Genomic DNA, 20,756 nt, shown 5'->3' with positions numbered 1-20,756 from the left:
AAAGAAAACATTTAGCATACTACACTACCTAAAAGTCTTGTCGTCTATCTAAGTTTTAGGAACAACAAATAATAACTTGACTTCTACTTGATTATTTGGTATCAGAAGTGGCTTATATAAAATGCAAAGGCCTCTAGATTACGCTTATGCTGGATTACACTTGATCATGCCTTGATTTTTAATTATTTAATTAGGACAGTAAGGTCTGACTTTGCTTAGACAAAAGTCTTGTCACTTAACAGAAATAATATACAGTATAGAATATAAAGTCATTGTGCAGTGGAAAAACGAATTAATATTGTGTATGGCTCCATGAGCTTGGAGGACTGCATCCATACATCTTCTCAATGACTCAACTTAATAATAAAGTCATCTGGAATGGCAAAGAAAGCATTCTTGCAGGACTCCCAGAGTTCACCAAGATTCTTTGGATTCATCTTCAATGTCTCGTTCTTCATCTTACCTCAGACATGCTCAATAATGTTCATGTTTGATGACTGGGCTGGCCAATCCTGGAGCACCTTGACCTTCTTTGCTTTCAGGAACTTTGATGTGGAGGCTGAAATATGAGAAGGAGTGCTATCCTCCTGAAGAATTTGCCCTCTCCTGTGGTTTGTAATGTAATGGGCAGCACAAACGTCTTGATACATCAGGCTGTTGATGTTGCTATCCACTCTGCAGATCTCTCGCACGCCCCCATACTGAATGTAACCCTAAACCAGGTTTTTTCCTTCACCAAACTTGACTGATTTCTATGAGAATCGTGGGTCTATGAGGGTTTCAATAGGTTTTCTGCAGTATTTGTGATGCAGTTAAACAGACAAGTTACTATTTGTTGCTCTTACAACTGGGATCGACGACAAGTCTTTTGTCAGGCAGTGTATATATTTATAAATTAAAGTAAAATTAAATAATTATCATAGTTAGTATTTAGTCATTTTTTTACATTTTCGATTGAAAAGAGAAAAGAACTGAACACTTTCATACAGCAAATTTGACAATTTAACAAAAGTGGTTGTCCCTTTATTCATTAAAGGATGCCGAATGAACCGCCAACTCATCCAGGATATGTTTTACACAGTGAATGCCCTTCCAGATGCAACCCAGTAATAGGAAACACCCATACACTCTCAGATTCACATACATACACTACGGACAGTTTAGTTTATTCAATTCACCTTCAGCACATGTCTTTGGACTTGTTATGGAAACTGGAGCACCCGGAGGGAACACAGGGAGAACATGCAAACTCCACACAGAAATGTCAACTGACCCAGCTGGGACTCAAACCAGCGACCTTCTTGCTGTGAGGCAATTATGCCACCCACTGTGCCACCGTGCTGCCTGTTTTCTAAGTCATTCTGATTATTATTATTACACTAATAAAATGAAACAGCATAACCGTTTTCAACATGGATATTAAAAGTAAATATTTACTGAGTACCAAATCAAATATGTGATGCTAAAATGATATCTAAAGGGATCATGTGACACTCAAGACTGGACAAATGATGTTAAAACCTGCAGTTTAAAACAAACAAAAAATAATCACAAAATATAAATTCCACGTCATGTCAAAAGTGACATGAAATATTACAAAAAATGATAAGTATTTTCTAAGTAATTCTGATTATTATTATTATACTCAAACATTAACCAGCGCGACTGTTTTCAACACGGGTAATTCATTCATTTTCTTTTCGGCTTTGTCCCTTTATTAATCTGGGGTCGCCATAGCGGAATAAACCGCCAACTTATCCAGCATATGTTTTACACTGCGGATGCCCTTCCAGCTGCAACCCAGTACTGGGAAACACCCATACACGGTCAGATTCAAATACATACACTACAGAGAGTTTAGTTTATTTAATTTCTTTGGGCTTCAGGGGAAACCAGAGCACCTGGAGGAAACCCACGTGAACACGGATAGAACATGCAAACTCCACACAGAAATGTCAACTGACCCAGCCGGTACTCAAGCAGCGCCTTTCTCACTGTGAGGCGACAGTGCCAACCACTGAGCCACCGTGCCACCCCTGTTACTAAGTAACTCATTCCTTTTTTTTCGGCTTAGTCCCTTTATTAATCTTAGTCCCTTTATTAATCACAGCAGAATGAACCGCCAACTTATCCAGCACATGTTTTACACAGCGGATGCCCTTCCAGCTGCAACCCATCACTGGGAAACATCTAACACAATCATTCACACACATACACCCAATTCACCTATACCACATGTAAAGGGAGCCCCTGGAGAAAACCCACGCGAACACGAGGACAACATGCTAATTTCAGACACAAGACTACTGACCAAACCGGGGCTCGAGACAGCGACCTTCTTACTGTGAGGCGATTGTGCTACCCACTACGCCACTGTGCCAGCCCTGTTTCTAAGTAATACTTCTAATTCTAATTCTATTAATTCTAATTCTAATTATTTACACTCAAAAATACAGCAGCACAACTGTTTTCAACACTGATAATAAAAATAAATGATTACTGAGTACCAAATTAAATATATGATATTGGAATGATATTTAAAAGGATCGTGTGACACTCAAGACTGGACGAATGATGTTAAAAATTACTGTTTAAAACTAAAAAACTTTCACAAAATATCCAACTGCACTGTATTTTTTATCAAATAAATGCCGCCTTAGTGAGCACATAAGAGTTTTCTGAAATAAATAAATAAATGCATCCATTTTTGATGAACAGAAAACCTACAATATTCTCTCACACATTTTCTAGACGAGCTGAGCGACTTCAAAACATGAAAACATTAAAAGCACATTCACTTCCACAGCCGAAATTCACCGTTCATTATTAATCAAATCGCATTTGGCCACAATTCCTGTAAGTTTCCCCCCATTCTTAATTCACTGCACCTCATGAAACTTTTCGCTCCTCATCTGCTATTCATACAATAACCCGACACAAGGGCGTATATTTCGTGCATACTGATTACGGCGTATTTTTCCATGTCGACCCGAGACGGCTTATACTGAGCAGAAGAAACTAGAGATGAGTTTTGGGAGAAGGGTGCATAGTCTTGTCCTTCCCTGTCAGCACTTTCTCGTCAGATCGATAAAAGCTGACTGTTCATCCAGTGATCGGCCTGCTCTGCATTCAGATGTTGAGCGAGGCCAGGCTCTTTAAACTGAGCAGACCTTCTGGCTTTCGCAAGATCAAACTCTCGCCGTGTGCGAATAACTGCGTCTGTGTGCCTGCAGTCACGATGTGTTTTAAAGAGAAGTGATCCACGCTTGTTTACGCTCTCAGCTCTGGGGATTCAGTGCAGTGAAAGACGCCCTTGACAGGAAGAGTCTCGCCTGTGACATGCAGCAGCTGTACTGTAGCTCAATCATTTAGTGCTACTGTAAGGCCTTCAGGAGGAATGAAGGAGAAACGATAGCACATGATGTTATATAATAGCATGAAACCAAAAACAAATAAAAAATCCATCCATCCATCCATCCATCCATCCATCCATCCATCCATCCATCTTGAAACCAAAAACAAAGAAAAAATCCATTCACCTATCTATCTATCTATCTATCTATCTATCTATCTATCTATCTATCTATCTATCTATCTATCTATCTATCTATCTATCTATCTATCTATCTATCTATCTATCTATCTATCAACCAAAAACATAGAAAAAAATCCATCCATCTGTCCGTCCGTTTGTCCACCTATCTATCTATCTATCTATCTATCTATCTATCTATCTATCTATCTATCTATCTATCTATCTATCTATCTATCTATCTATCTATCTATCTATCTATCTATCTATCTATCTATCTATCTATCTATCCATTCATCCATCCATCTTGAAACCAAAAACAAAGAAAAAATCCATTCACCTATCTATCTATCTATCTATCTATCTATCTATCTATCTATCTATCTATCTATCTATCTATCTATCTATCTATCTATCTATCTATCTATCTATCTATCTATCTATCTATCTATCTATCTATCTATCTATCTATCTATACATTCATCCATCCATCTTGAAACCAAAAACAAAGAAAAAATCCATTCACCTATCTATCTATCTATCTATCTATCTATCTATCTATCTATCTATCTATCTATCTATCTATCTATCTATCTATCTATCTATCTATCTATCTATCTATCTATCTAACTTTTTTAATGTTACCTAATGAAATTAGTCATTGATTGATAGTTCTTGTTAGCTCACAGTGCACGAACTCATGTTAACAAGCACATCTTTGGATGTTAATATTGCATTAGAAAATGTTGAAGTTTCGTTTGTTAGTAAATAACTTGTGGATCCTTATTACCAACTAAATATATAGTAAATATAATTTCAAATTACAAATATATGGCTAAAAATATCATTTTTGTTTGCTGTCCACATCAAAATAAATCTAGAGAAGTGAATTTCTCTATATGAAAAGCATATTAAATGCATGTAATGCTATGCTTTAAAGAACTTTAGTGACAGTAAAGAGACCATTTTGAGGGACGTAAACAATAACAATGGTCCTAGGGTATTTCCTGTTTTACATTATAATTTCCATATCTTCCAAGAATCCAAAAATGTCCACAAATTGATAAATATTGTTATGGCAGCTGTTTTGACGTTAAGATATGATTAAATTGCATCTTGTTACAGTTACAAAATAGTTTGACAACAAGCAAGAAATGTTCATGGGCCAATGACATTACCACATTGAAACAGTCTATATGAGGGTAAAAATAATGTTAATGCAAAATAGGACAACGTAATTTCTGGCATGTACTTAGTCGAATGTATAAATATAGAATAATTTAAATATAATAATAATATAGAATAATATAAATATGTATAAAATGAGAATAGAAGTTCAAATAAATTTTTAATATACTTTAAACTATTCAAAGTACTTTTAAGTGGGTGTCAAAGATTTAAATTCTGACAAGAGATGAGATTTGTAGCAATATAATAAACATATAATTAACATGTGATCTTTAAAGAAAAAAGATCTTTTGAGTTGCTGCCCATTTAGACACAAGCACAACTGAGTTCTTTAAATCTGAAAAGTATTACAAAACACATATTTGATATAGTGAGCTGGGCACTCTGTTAAGCCTGTTGAAGCGGTGTTTACAATCACCGTTGCTTTTTTCCTTCACATTTAAAGCGAGTTAATTGATCCGCGTAAGCCCTCTAGATTTGGCAACTCTACTTTCTTTGCAGAAGCTTTCCGGCTCATTAAAGATTTAGAGGAAATTTCAGTCACTCAGCGCCCACAGGAGATGCCGTTGCATTTTTTACTCAGCGCCTTGCTTTTTTCTTTCCTTCTCTTGCATGATGTTCGCTAGCGCTGGAAGCTCTTGTTGTATGTAGCTCTAGTTAATGAGGGAGAGAAAGTATAGAGGATGAGGGAGGGAGGGAGGAAAGATCTTCGCTTAGCTAAGCAGAAAGATGACCCATTGCTGCACGCATCACATCTGAACACTGAGATGGTGTGATTTTATGTCCAGAGCATCATTCTCACACGTATGGTTTCATTGAGAGCACCATCTTCAGTCGTGCAGCCATATGAGGAGGAGTAATCCTATTGGCCCGTTTTAGAAACACATTAACAGCCAGCACTAAATATAGCAGGTAGAGTAACTGCACACTGGTGCAAAGCACCATGGGAAAAACAAAATCATTTGGTCCAGTTTTTGTTTTTTTCACATCAAAAAAAAAATCCCCCTACATTTAGACAATGAAATGCATGTTTGTCACAGAAAAGAATCCTGTAGCTGCTTGTTTTTTTCCCCATTTCTCATGAATTTTGCATGAATGTAAAGCGTGTCCTCCCCCCTCCTGCGGTCCCAAAGGGGGTCGAGTTTGTCCCTGTGTGTCCACATGCTGTAATCCCCCATCTGCCTGTTTTCATGCCGCCTCAGGTCTCGGGGATTCTTCAAATCATCTCGTCTTGCAAAAACAGGATGCGTATTATTGTATTGTTTTCACCATGTGCTTTCTGACTATTAAAAAAACTAGAGGTGTGAACTTACACTGGTCTCACGGTTCGCTTATGATTATCATGCCTTTGATTAGGTTCAATTCGATATCTCTGTGCATTGACGATGCTTTCCAGACACAATTTTATAGTTTACTTCACAGCACAAACATTCGTGTATTAAAAAGTATCATTTATTTATACATTTTTGTCATTTAATACAAGCAGTCAGATATGTGTACTGTACCTTTAATTTTAGTTGCTCAAAGAAAACTCTCTTTTTGAATGTATCAAACAAAACTCATGGTACATGGGCAGCACAACATGAGCATTTAAAGCAAATAAACAAACATAAATATTATCCCGTTCGCTTTTTTAACGTTATCGAACGAGTTGTTAAACGCCTATGATTGGTTACGTGCTCAACAGAAAAGGCTGCGATTGGCTCTAACGCTCTGGCACTGTTCACCAATAAGTGACACTGATAAACGGCAGTGGCGATCAAAGCTGATCCATGATAGACGCGGTGGTGAAAACTCGCTCTGCAGACATGTTCATGTGTCTAGATTTACAAGTATCGCTGTAACAGCCGAGAGCAGAGGAAACGTCACACCAGTAATAGTGAAATAGGGGCTTCTGCTGTATCTTCAGTGTCAGTGAAAGATTTTCCAGCAAACACACATGCAATGAATTGTGCAGAGCTTATGCATTTTTAGGTAGTTGGAGCGTTTTATTAATTACCCACGCTTGCCTCCTTCACCATAGTAAACTACATATACGTAAACTACTTACGTTTGGGTTTAGGGGTAGGTTTTTTGTCACACCTCCTATTAAAAATAGTATGTTTGTGTACAAATTAATATGTGTGAATTTGTATAAATTAGCCACTTTTCTGACAATATGTAAAACAGCTACATTTGCTTCTGAGATCAGGCTGATTATTAACAAGGAACTGTAAAATTAAAGTAAACTCTAATGAATCACTTTGATTTTAAGAAACTTCGTAATTTATTTCTTAAAAATATTTTGACAAATCAAACTCTGAAGGTCTATGGCCCTTACACCTGATAATATGATTCATTCTCATCAATCATAGTTGACACCAAACTAATATGTAAATAGCTTTTAAAACATTTTGAGTTTCTAATTGTCAATCACTTTTATTGGTACTGTACATTTGATTGGATGACTTTGATTGTGTCCAACGGTTTTCTCATTCACATTGCTTTGCTGCTCACTGCTAAGCCACGTACTGTAACATGGATTCATTGATTCAACAGTACTTGACTTACTACTTGAACAGTACTTGGAAAAGTGATGTAGAGCTTGATGAAATATGGGAAGGTCTCAACAAAAACTAAACACAAGTGATAACAGACTCATTAGAATATATGCTACTACCAGGAGAAAAATGGTAATGAGTCTTAAAGGACCACTTGTCACTTAAGATCACTTAAAATTGGCATCTCTCAGCGATATTAAGTATGGGTGAGGCATTTAAAACTGGTAACAAAGTCCATATGTGTAGTCCTGCTTTTCATGGCTGATGCCTATTCTATCAACACTGGAAATCCTGTTTACTACCCAGCAGGCAACTTGAAGTCAACACAACAAAAAAGCACATGAAAAATGTCAATCAATTTAATGTCAATAGAGTGGAGGAACTATGAGGTCAATTTGTATGCAAAAACCTGGAAGCGAGTTAGCATCTTAGCAGTTTAAAACTTTTACAACAACCGTGAAGTAAAACAAAATGTATCTGCCACGTAATAAAAATTATCCAAAATGCATGTAGGTCTATACAAATGTGTTTTTGCATATTTATTTGTTTATAATATATAGCATGAATTATCATATAATAAACCGAGAGAGGAAATCTTTGTCATGGACCATATTTCTAAAAATAAGCTCGAAAAGTTGTCTGTAGCAGGATGATGCTGACGTTACAGGCGAGTGCCCTGAAGGCACTGTAGTCCGTTTGTAGCCTAATGTTAGCTTGTCAATTCCAAAAGTGCTAAAAGTTGTTTTTTGGTGTGAGGATTATCCGGTTAGACAAAACGTGTAAGTGTAATGAACTGTGTTTGAACACAGAGCTTATTAATTGCAATCGTCAATTCAATTCAATTCAATTCAATTCAATTCAATTCAATTTTCGAAAAGCCTATAGGAAAATCCTATAAAGATTTTAATCAAGGGAACCAGTTTTATGCTAGTAGCCGATTAGCCTACCAGGTGACTTCATAGTTCCTCCACTCCTCCACTACCTTGATGTCAAAACGACAAAAAATTGATATCTAACATTGGCATCAAAAACACGTCAAGTATTAATTACAGACAGTGTTAGATGTCAATAGTGCACATTTGTGATTTGTAATTGAAGCTTTCAGATGAATAAAACTTCTGATATTATAATACTTTTTGTGTTGTTATTGTGATGGCTTTGACATCAAGGTGCCCACTGGATGCTGTCTATTTAGAGACCCCAGTGATACTACAAGTTATAGCCATTAAATATCACCTACATACATTTCACCCATCCTGTATAAACTCATAATATTGACAATTGACAATTTTCTTTAGAATTGAGGGAAAAAGTCTAAATTGTTAGAATCAAGCTCGCAAAAGCAAGAAAAAGTCAGAATTGTTATATAAAAAACTGCAATCCTGTTTTTATTTTTATACTCCGAGATAAAAATAGGCTTTCATAGAAATCAATCTGAGACCAAACATAAAAACAGTCTGAAAACACATCTGAATTGTAACTGAAAGGCACTCCAAATCCATTCATCTTCAGAAGCATGACTACAGTAAGTTGACAAAATAGGCTAAAAATGGTTTGATAATGTTGATTTGCATATTAAAGCTCTGTTCTGGCACTGTTCTGCGGGACAGTTGAAACTCTTGTGCAAGTCACTTTCTGGCTGGTATAATTAGGCGACTGTATCCCTCTGAAGCTGTTCGGTGCCAGCTGTTATATGACTGGATGTCCGGAGGGATGTGTCTTCATTGTAATTAACTCACGCCGCTGGAGAAAAAAAAGGGCCACATCTTTATGGTCCGGTCTTTACACGCACAATACCTGCCCTTCTCCTCTTGTTAACTGGTCAGATCATTTCATACTATGACAACGTGACTGCTTTTATGTAACGTAGTTTCAGTTTTTCTATGCGAGTCCCAAAATCTCCTGATTCATCCTGTTTATTTTAAGAGCACACATCTATCTTTCTTTCTCGGTCAGCGTCTATAAACAGCTCCTTAGTGCGACATGGATTCTCCTAAGCAATGTTGAGCCAGATTTAACACACAATACAACTGGACAGAAGCAGACAGGTCAGGAAATCCCATTCAAAGGTGTGTGACGCTAATGAGAAGGGTCACGGTAAGCTGAAGATAAAAGGTTTAGGTCATCAGATTGCATCTGCACTGGTGACATAAATAGTTTGTTATGAAGTCAGTTTATCCGTGGAAAAGATCAGAATGGACAGAGATAGAAATACCGCAGTGGCAAATTCAACCTTCATATATTTACACAGTTGAAGTCAGAATTATTACCCCCCCCCCCCCCTCTAAATTATTAGCTCCCTGTTTATTTTTTTCACCCTAATTTCTGTTTAAATTAGATATTTTTTTAACACATTTCTAAACAGAATAGATTCAGTGACTAATTTCTAATAACTGATTTCCTTTATCTTTCCTTTATCTAAGTTCATAATATATTATTAATAATTTTGACCTTAAAATGATTAAAAAATGCTTTTATTCTAGCTGAAATAAAACAAACAAGACTTTTTCCAGAAGAAAAAATATTATCGGAAATACTCTGTTAAACATAATTTAATATTTAAAAAAAAGATAAAAATTCAAACGGGGAAAATAATTCTGACTTCAACTGAATATACAGTGCAATCTTTGTGTACAGGTTCTGAAAACATATTTTACCATAATTATTAGCCACCAGTTAATATGAAATACATAAATATTTTAAATAAAAATATTATTTAACAATTAATAACTATGAATAATTTAATAATTAATATTTAAATATTAGAAAAAAATCATAATCAGTTTGTATTTCGAGGTTATATTGGCTAACCGTTTTACAATTTTTTCATTTCAATACTTTTTAAAATATTTGCTGTTTATTTCAGTTTAGAGTTTAGTGTTTTGCACATAAAGCCTTGTGCAAAGTGCTTAGTAATAAAATAAATAAAATAATAGTTTGAACAAACACTGAATCCAAAACCATACAAATGCAACAACTACAAGTAAAAATCATGATGAATTCAGACAAATTTCTTTATATTAAAGATCAGACTATATATATATATATATAAACGTGCCTAGTAGAAATTTTTTGGCAGATGGAAAAAAAATGTTTTATGTTTATATAGAAAAGATGTATTTGTATATAATCATGGACTTTACTGAAGTGTTTGGCTGTAAAAGTGCATCTGCATGTATTTCAAATTATTATTTCATATAAGTTAATTTTTCCAGTCTTGTTAGTTTAATTTAGTTTTAGTTTATTGGTATTTTGTTTATTTTATATCAGTTAACAAACATGTTTTTTGACTTATAGGGCCCTATCATACACCCAGCGCAATAAGGCGCAAGATGTGTTTGCCGCGACGTGTTGCTATTTTCAGACAAGCATAACCCTAATTTTTCTGTTTTGCTTTGCAAGTTTGAGGAACTAAAATAGACTGTACAATAGACCAGCTGAAAGCAGGTTTTTTGACCACACATCGTTATTATTGCTCATTTATTCATTTGCTGGAAAATAGAACTGAATTTAGAAATAGTTTTTTAAAAAAATCTTTGTGCTTAACAAATGAAATTAATTATGTAGGCTAAAGAATGTCATCAGTGGAAGTGCGCACTACACCGTTTCCTCATCCACAAAAGAGAAAGTAAAGGCGGAGGCTTGTTCTTTTTTCCTCGCCCTGCAAATATACTGTTTTCTCCCTAGTGAAGTGTTCAGTTTTTTCACTTACAAAGTCCGTCATGTAAATAGCAAATGCACCATGGCGCGATACAACTGAATCTTAAAGGGAATGGAAGATGAGACTGATAAATTCCTGTGAATTAAATCAATTTAAATATATCATATTTAATAATAAAAATATATGAACATAAATCGCATGGCTTCCAAAAAGTTACTTTCCCTCTCCACTGAATCCATGTTTTCATTTGAATCCATGGTTTCAATTGTATTAATTTTATTATGAATTAGCATAATTGTTCTAATGTTGCATAAACACTGATTGAAGGTATACACATTTTTTTAAATCTATTTATTAAGCTTTTACAGATATAACAAAGTGATTTTACAGAGAAATTTAAACAAATATTATTCCCACCCCTATCCTCTTAACAAGTTAAAATTACATTTATCTAAGAGAAAAAAAAATAATACAAATGATAATAAATATTCATTCATTTTCTTTTCGGCTTAGTCTCTTTTTAAATCTGGGGTCGGATCCAGCACATGTTTTATGCAGCCAATGCCCTTCTAGCTGCAACCCATCTCTGGGAAACATCCATACACACTCATTCACACTCATACACTTAGGACAATTAAGCCTACACAATTCACCTGTACCACATGTTTTTGGACTGTGGAGGAAACCAGAGCTCCCGGAGGAAACCCATGCGAACGCAGGGAGAACATGCAAACTCCACACAGAAACGCTAACCGACCTAGACGAGGCTCGAACCAGCAACCTTCTTGCTGTGAGACGACAGCACTACCTACTGCGCCACTGCGTCACCTATAATAAATAAATTAAAATATATATATTAAATAAATTACAAAAAAATATTGTAAAAAAAGAAATAAAAAAAAACACTTGTACAAAATACATATATCTTGATGACCCAATATTACAAAAATTTAAATAAAGTATCTAATTATGTTTGCATTGCAACTGAATGGCCCTAAGATTTAGATTGACGGTTTGTAGAGATACTGACATGCTCAGAAATAAAATTCTAAATGGGTCCCATGTTTCAGTAAAAGCCCTAATATTGCCATTTATTGTAAACCTGATTTTTTCCAAATGGTTGAAGCGTATTGCATCTCACAACCATTGTCAAAACTTAGGGGAAATCTTTGTTTCCTTAATAACAGAATACACCGTCTTGCTAACAGTGTCAGAAATGCAAGGGCGTATGCAGTACAGTTCGATAACCCTGCAATATTCGAAGAAAGTCCAAAAAGTGCAATAAAAGGGACACGCTTCGATGTGTATCTTTGTCACAGAAGAGAAAAACTTGAAAATTGATAGCTAAAAAGAAGTGATTGAGGGACAAAGCCAAAACATATGAATTAAGCCTGCAGGTGCTTGAATATACACATTTTTAACAAGCCTTTTTAACAAGCTTCACATGGTGTCAAACCCAAAAGCTTGTCAGTGACATGCTGTAATGTAGCTACAGTAAGGCTGTACTGTGTGTTTACTGACACGGATCTCTACCGTTGCCAATCAGATGGGGAAATACTCCTCGTAAAGCCGTGCTGCCCTTTAGACGTGACGTGATTCCTGCGAGGTTTAGTGTAAGAACCACCTGCCGCAGCAGTTGGACTGGATTTGTGGGATACGGAGAAAGACGGGAGGATTGAGTCAGAGGGCTGAGTTAGGCTAAGGTGTTCCCTGGTTATGGATCAAAGTGCTAAGGAACTCCAGATGGTAGGGACGGGTAGCCTGAATTATTTCTTAATGGAAGCTAATGGGCCATGAACACACTTGGCCCGAGACACTGTGAAGCGTGCCGGTGGTGAAACAATAACTATATCCCTGGACGTAGATCTGTCGGTTTTCTGCGTGTGCTGAGACTTTTAACTCCTCCAGTGTTTGTTGTGTGGGATGGCTGTTGCTTACTTACAAGGGATCAAGGGTGACCAGATGGCAATTTGTAGGATAATCCGTACACCTGGTGTGTCAGTAGGGCAAAGGATCAAACCCTGAAATGATATTAGCGATGGGAACTATGAAAAAAAGGGGGTTGTTAAATGTACAGAAGTTGAGCTTTTAGGGCAGTTGCTATTTTTAGCATGCATAAATATGTATGTGTACACTTTTTAAACATGAATAATATTATATAATAAATAAAAATTGTATATTATAAATGAGAATTACAGCTTTTTCCACAAAATGACAATTGGTCAAAACAACAAATGATTTCAGTTGTTGTGGTTAAAAATATCAGGGTAATTCCAACAAATAATGTTGGTGTGACAGTAGGGTAAAGGATCAAACCCTAAAATTATTTTAGTGATGGGAAAAAAAAAAAAAGGGGGGGGGGGGGGGGTTAAATATTCATATTCATATTAAATATTCATTCATTCATTCATTTTCTTGTCGGCTTAGTCCCTTTATTAATCCGGGGTCGCCACAGCGGAATGAACCGCCAACTTATCTAGCACCTTTTTAACGCAGCGGATGCCCTTCCAGCCGCAACCCATCTCTGGGAAACATCCACACACACTCATTCACACTCATACACTACGGACAATTTAGCCTACCAAATTCACCTGTACCGCATGTCTTTGGACTGTGGGGGAAACCGGAGCACCCGGAGGAAATCCACGCGAACGCAGGGAGAACATGCAAACTCCACACAAAAATGCCAACTGACCCAGCCGAGACTCAAACCAGCGACGTTCTTGCTGTGAGGCGACAGCACTGCATACATATACATAAGTTGAGTGTTAAGGGCAGATGTTGTTTTTAGCATGCATAAATATGTGCAGACATTTTAAAAATAGATAATATTACATAATGATATTTTAAAACTATTATTAAAATTAAAGTTATGTTGTTTTTTTTGCACAAAATGACAATTGGTCAAAATAATAAATGTTTTCAGTTGTTGTGTTTAAAAAATTAGGATAATTCCAACAAATAATGTTGGTGTGTCAGTAGTAGGGTTGTTGCAATACCATTAATTCATGATACGATACTTGATACTATGATACTACACTAGCTGAAGTATTGTAATACCAAGTAGTATTGCAATACTGTAATTCATAACTCAAATCTATGAAATAAAGAAAATGGTCAGAAATACTATATTTTATATGTTATAATAGGCCTACTTGAATTAAATTCATAATTCCCTTATTATTGAAAAAATATTTGCACATCACTTCATCCAAAATGCATTAGTTCTTTTTGTTTATTTTGTAGATAACTGACCAACAAAAAATACATTAAAATAAAGATACAAATTATATCAAACAAAATTAGGTACAAAAAGAGCATTTTTCCAACAAAATTAGGCTATATGAAGGGGTCAAACATGGTTTCAATGTTTCCTGTTGCTCTTTTGGGTTTTTCATCTATTGTTGTTGTTTTCTTTTTAAGACATTGTTGCGGTTGTTGTAGCTACTAAAGCATCAGAAAACGTGCAATAGGCTACCATAAAAAGCGTGAATTCTGCAAAGTTTTACAACCTTAAAGGGCTCCACAGACTATTCAAATAAAAAGGTCTATAGTTGCACAAATGTGTGAGTATTTTAGTGACTTTTCCACATGCAACATTATGTATTGTAGATAGACTGTTAATGACGAAACTATCGTTTACAAAGTACAATGGCACCATCAGTATTTTGGAGCCATAGGATCACAATACTACCACAGAACTGGTAAACCGTCCAACCCTAGTCAGTAGGGTAAAGGATCAAACCCTAAAGTTATTTTAGTGAAAGGGGTTGGTTAAATGTAGACAAGATGATCTTCTACGGCAGTTATCATTTTTATATATATTTATATTAGGGGTGTGAACATACACTGGTCTCATGGTCCAGTTTGGTTACGATTATCATGGCATCGATTCAGTGCAATTCGACATCTAGGTGCATTGATGATGCTTTCCAAAAACAATTTAATATTTTAATCAGCAACACACTAATTCTTGTATTAAAATGTAGAACTTATAAATATATTTATATATTATTTGTAATACAATTTTGTCCTTTAATACAAACAGTCAGATATATGTACTGTACCTTTAATTATACCTGCTCAAAGAAAACTCTCTTTTTGAATGTATCATTCAATGTACTGTGAAAAATTCCTTGCTCTGTTAAACATAATTTGGGAAATATTTGAAAAAGAAAAAAAAAATACAATCACAGGAGGGCTAATCATAAACTACTGACCTATCGCGCACAATAATGAACGATATTTTAGTCATTTCCATGGATATGTGGACGCACAGATTGGTTTTAACAATACAGAACACATTAAGTACAGTACATCATTGTTGTCTTCCTTCATTTTATATTACTCTTTGTGTCCCTTTTATTTACTCTATTTATCTGTGTCTATAGGAAAACCCATACTTGTGCAGTGATGAATGCGATGCCTCCACCAAAGAACTAGCTCATCCTCCAGAACTGATGCAAGACAGCGAGCGCACCGGACTCATCACCTACTGGCAGACAGTAACATGGAGTCGATATCCTGAGCCTCTTCTGGCCAACATATCCTTATCCTGGAACAAAAGCCTTGAGTTAACAGATGACATCCAGATATCCTTTGAGTATGGTCGGCCCACAATAATGGTGCTGGACAAGTCTCTGAATTATGGAAGAACCTGGCAGCCTTATCAGTACTACGCTGATGACTGCATGGAGGCTTTTGGGATGTTGGCAAAAAGGGTGCAGGATCTTTCGGCCACCAACGTGACCAGAGTCATATGTACAGAGCAATACTCTCGCTGGGTTGGTTCCAAGAATGAGAAGAACGTGCGCTTCGAAGTCCGGGAACGCTTTGCCATATTTGCTGGGGCAAAACTGCAGAACATGGACAACTTGTACACACGCATGGAAAGTATGAAAGGTCTCCGAGACTTTTTCACCTTCACAAACCTACGGCTTCGGCTGCTGAGACCGGCACTCGGAGGAACATACGTACAGAAAGACAACCTTCTTAAGTATTTCTACGCCATCTCCAACATCGACATACCAGCAAGGTAAAGTTGCACAACACTGTGTTTTTGTTACTCATGGAGAGCTGTTTGTATGTTAACATGTGGCGCTTTTTTTTGACAAGAAAAAGTTGACCAGGTAGCTTTTGTTTAAAATAAAAAAGCTGGCAGCATTTTCGGTTACAGTAGAGTATTGCTGCTGTGTGCGGCAGAAATGTCAAGAAAGAGGAAGTTGGCACTTGTGTTAGTTTTGAAGATAACAGAGAGGAGAATGTCAATTTGCAATGATGTTTGTGGGTACACAACATTATGATGGGGAAGGAAACATTATGGTGCTTATAACCATTTAGTCCAGGATTGGACGATTGGACAGTTTGCAGCATCTTGTAGAGCAGGGCTGTCGAACACAGTTCCTGGAGGGCCGCAGCCCTGCACAGTTTAGTTCCAACCCTGCTCCAACACACTTACCTGTAGGTTTCAAACAAGCCTGAAGCACTTAATTAGTTTGATCAGGTGTGTTTAATTAGGGTTGGAACTAAACTGTGCAGAGCTGTGGTTCTACAGCAACTGAGTTTGACAGGAACTAAGTTTGACACCTGTGTTGTAGACCAATGGTCCCCAACCTTTTTATCACCGTGAACCGGCAGCCATTGTCAACCATTGTCAACCATTTTCTCAGAGGATGACAATCTGACAAAAACATTGCTGTCACTCTGATACAAGTTTTATTTATGGTGAAAATTACAAGTGTTTGGGCTTTCTGTGTTTGTCTTAGATAATTAGTCGACCAAAATGTGTATATTCCATACAAGCTGAAGCTGATCGGTCTAGACTATAGACTATCCTGTCACAAAATGTGTGAAAATCCTACACGGCAGTAATAGTTTGATTAAGGTGTTTACATTCAGAAAGCAGCATTTACAGCGGATCTTTCAGTCCATATTATTGTAGTGATATTAGCGTACTGTAAACTTAGTAACTAAATTATTTTGACTAAGGTATGTCTTTAAAAACTGAAAGAGTACTGCTGATGATACGAACTAACTTTGCCATCTGAATAAACAAACAAAGAACATTGATCACACACTTATCAAATCCCTAGAGACAGGACAATCAACACGAACTAGAACTACGTCTTTTTTAAAAGAAGACGAGTGGCAAATCTGGATTTTACCATTTCCAGATGCGAAAAGCTCTCGGGTAAAATATGTTCCTCACAAACATATTTTTGTCGCATGTTAGCAGACCACTGTAATCCACACGTCAACATGCAGCTGTGCTCTCATTGCGGGACAATGGAAACAAAACCTTCATTGCAGAACATTTATAAACACAACAATGACGATCCCTGTCGCCAAAGAATTCTTGTTCTTTTACTTGTTTTAATTATGGTTGGCAACACAACGTGGTGTCACTCTGAACACTGTAACAGGTAAAAACAGTCTTCGAAGCTATCGTGCATATTAATGAAGTTGGCACGTACTTGGAAGTCTTTAAATGAAATGAATTAATGCTGAAAACTCAAAGACGTCACCTTGTACCTGCCGGAACAAACTGAAATTTACACAAGAATCTCATGGCCATGAGGTAGCTTTAAATTTTCTTTTCAAACTGGAAGAACGAATTTGCTCGAAATAATGCAAAAATAAACAATTATAGATAATTTTTGTGGAATATATGTGTTCTAATATAGTTTTTAGCAAAGACATAAATATGACAAATATTTTGATTATCTCAAAAAAATGTGTTTTGGTGTTTCGTGACCCTTTAAGCAATGTGGTCAGTCCGCTGGTTTGCCCATTACTGGCGTCCCATCCCAACCCAGTTCTCTGAATGCGCCTTTTAAAACAAAATCCGATTTTACATATACATGCTGGAATTAATTCAGTAAATGTGTTTTTATTGTACTTTTTGCACATTTTTACTTATAGGTAGGCCCATAGGGAATCTGCCCGTGCAGAATTCCGCAGATTTCCACACATTTTTAACCCATTATTGATTCTGTTTATTTACTTGTGTAAATGTATGTAAATTTATATTTATAATTATTGACTAATATGAAACTGTTCATATGATTTATTTATATTACAGTTTGTAAAATAATATTTTCTGTCTTTTAGTAGATTTACTATATACTATATGAGAGACTTGCTTTGTTTCCTTGCTTTGTTTACTAAATAAAGTGGATCTAATTGGATTTGCATTGTAAACATTAAATAAAATGTAAAATATATATATTTTTTATTCTATATATTAAGGTTGTAGGCATAATACTCCCAAAATAATTCCGCATAAATCCACAGATTTTTAACAAAATTCTCAGCAGAAATAGCAAAAAATGTCTAACTTACGCGATAAAAGTTTTTATGAGTATTTTCAAAACTTCTTAAGACTAGGATTTTTTTTTTTTGACAAATAACTTGGGGCGTTTTCATCAGAAATGTTAAACTTTTTACAACTTGAAAAGGTGCTCTGAGCAGCTGAAAAAGCCGCTGATAGTGGCGTTTAAAAAGCTCTCTAAATGTTTTTGATTCACAGTTTACTCAATAGGAATATCATGTAAAACTGATGCTGGCATCTTCAAAGAGGATGGTGAATGTGTACATAGCTGAAGCTGCAGTATGTATTTTTTTTTGCCTAAAAATGTACAAAAACAAGTTATTAAGCAAGTACACAAGACATCAGTGTTCAATATAGTCTGTTTACTTTACCCTAATTCACAACAGAAATGAATCATTTACAATTTGCTATCTAGGCTGTCTGATTTTGGATATCTCATGTCTCGTAAATATAGTGTTTACAACAGTTGGAGTTAATTTGTCTTCTAGATGGCTGCTTTTAATCTGTAAAAATCTAAACACCAATCATTGTTGACAATTGGGGGAATCACTTCACAAACCCAGAAACCTCCAGCTGTGGAGAGCCTGCAGTCGCAAAGGGAAAGTAACAGAGTAAATATCGGCAAGGATTTTGAGAGGTGGTGACAACCCTGAGCGCTGAAGGGATTACAGACTTTTTTATCTGCTAAACGTTCAAGACATTCAGAGACTCAATAGGTAGCTAGCTATCATCAGAGTACTTGTTTGCTTGATTTAGATACCATATGTATTGAGTTTTTTGGGGGCAACAGTAGCAACATGATGAATTTATTATGTCTGTATTTTATTCACTACACACATGCATACTATGTACTGTAGAACATATTTTTTGGAGCTCAAAATGTGGTTCTGAACCACGATAGGTTCCTACTTGAACCTAATGGAAGTAGCCTAAGGTTTCTGATATTTAATTGAGAAAAAGTAGATAGGAAGAATGCTATCTGAACACAACACAGCAGTAAAACAACATATGTTGCTGTAAGAGTTTCAATTTAGTTTCATTTAGTTCGGCCCAGGTGCTACGTTTTTTTGCAGGTTTTGTTTTGCCATTCGCACCTGCTGTTCTTGCATAAATCCACAAGAGGCCACTGTCGACTGACTGACTGATTGACCGATCGACTGACCCACCCTCCTCCTTCCCTAAACCCAACCGACAGTTTTTCCAAAAGTACCGACTGACCACACCCACCCACTTCCCTAAACCTAACTAACAGTTTTAAAAAGTAATCCAGAAAAAGAAAAGCCCTCACCTGATTTTTCCCACGTTTTCAGATTTTACCACATTCTCACCCTGTTATTTACTTGTTTATTTTATTTTTTGGCTTCTGTTTTTGTCTTACTCACTTTCTGTAACCGTTCTTTACCGTGGTCAACTCAGCTCTTCGCCTTAAGTCCACCGACGTACATGGCGAGCTAACTGGACAAACTGGTAACTGTGGAAAAGCCATTCATAAGGGAGGTAATCGGTCAGCTGTTAAGCGAGAAAAGGAACGGGGTCATACCGTCCAGTACTGTTAATTTTAAAGACAAAATGCAGCCATACGTACTTCTGGCTACATAATTCGTGATCTCCTGAAGCGTATATAGGGCTACGTTTTCAGAATGAGTCTTAAATGAGTCCTAAATTTACATCTATGGCATAAAGAATATTTGGCATTGGTTTTTAACTGTATTGAAGAATATTGCATGCATGCACATCTTAATGCACACCAGGAAATATTGATCTTGTTTACTTTCCCTCAAGTCAGTGCTATCACTTACTTGGTTATCTGGTTTCTTTGACCAGTTTACATAGAATGCAAAAGTCATAAAAAGTCATTTTATTTGTTTTCTGTCACCTGTAAATGGTCTGTGGAGTAATGAATATAATGATTATTCAAGCCCAAAATGTTTCATACCTTTGGCAAATTGATTCGTCATAGAGGGATGGACATGGTCAGCAACAATACTGGCATTGACACGATGCTCAATTGGTACTAATGGGCCCAAAGTGTGGCAAGAAAATATCCCCCCACACCAGCAGTTTCTGAAATACTCAGACCAGCCCATCTGATACCAACAACCATGCAATGTTCAAAGTCACTTAAATCACCTTTCTTCCCCATTCTGATGCTCTGTTTGAACTGCAGCAGATTGTTTTCACCATGTCTACATGCCTAAATGCATTGAGTTGCTGCCATGTGATTGGCTGATAAGAAATTTGCATTAACAAGCAGTTGGACAGGTGTACCTAATAAAGTGGCTGGTGATGGTATATATATATATATATATATATATATATATATATATATATATATATATATATATATATATTACTCAAAAATGTATACAGAGAAAGCTTGTTTCATATTTCTAGGTTGAAGTGATCGGTTGGCACGCACAGCTATGATAAAAATGTCCAGCAGTGAAGGGAGATCAATGCGTGGCCCAAACCTCCGGTAATGCAAACCCTCAATCAATACTTATT

The 20,756-nt window shown here is 36.1% G+C and overlaps 1 protein-coding gene across 1 annotated transcript in view; it reads left to right on the top strand.

Annotated features, from left to right (window-relative positions):
• ntng2a (netrin g2a) overlaps positions 1 to 20,756 on the top strand; it is a 118,460-nt gene that overhangs the window by 7,147 nt on the left and 90,557 nt on the right. The window contains exon 4 of the mRNA XM_056463986.1: positions 15,313 to 15,956. Coding sequence (XP_056319961.1) covers positions 15,313 to 15,956 — 644 coding nt within the window. The remainder of the gene's footprint in view (positions 1 to 15,312; positions 15,957 to 20,756) is intronic.

The sequence above is a fragment of the Danio aesculapii genome, chromosome 8 (assembly GCF_903798145.1).
Source record: "Danio aesculapii chromosome 8, fDanAes4.1, whole genome shotgun sequence".
NCBI classification, from domain to species: domain Eukaryota; kingdom Metazoa; phylum Chordata; class Actinopteri; order Cypriniformes; family Danionidae; genus Danio; species Danio aesculapii.
Note: the sequence above shows the minus strand (reverse complement) of the source record. Positions and strands in the feature narration are given on the sequence as shown.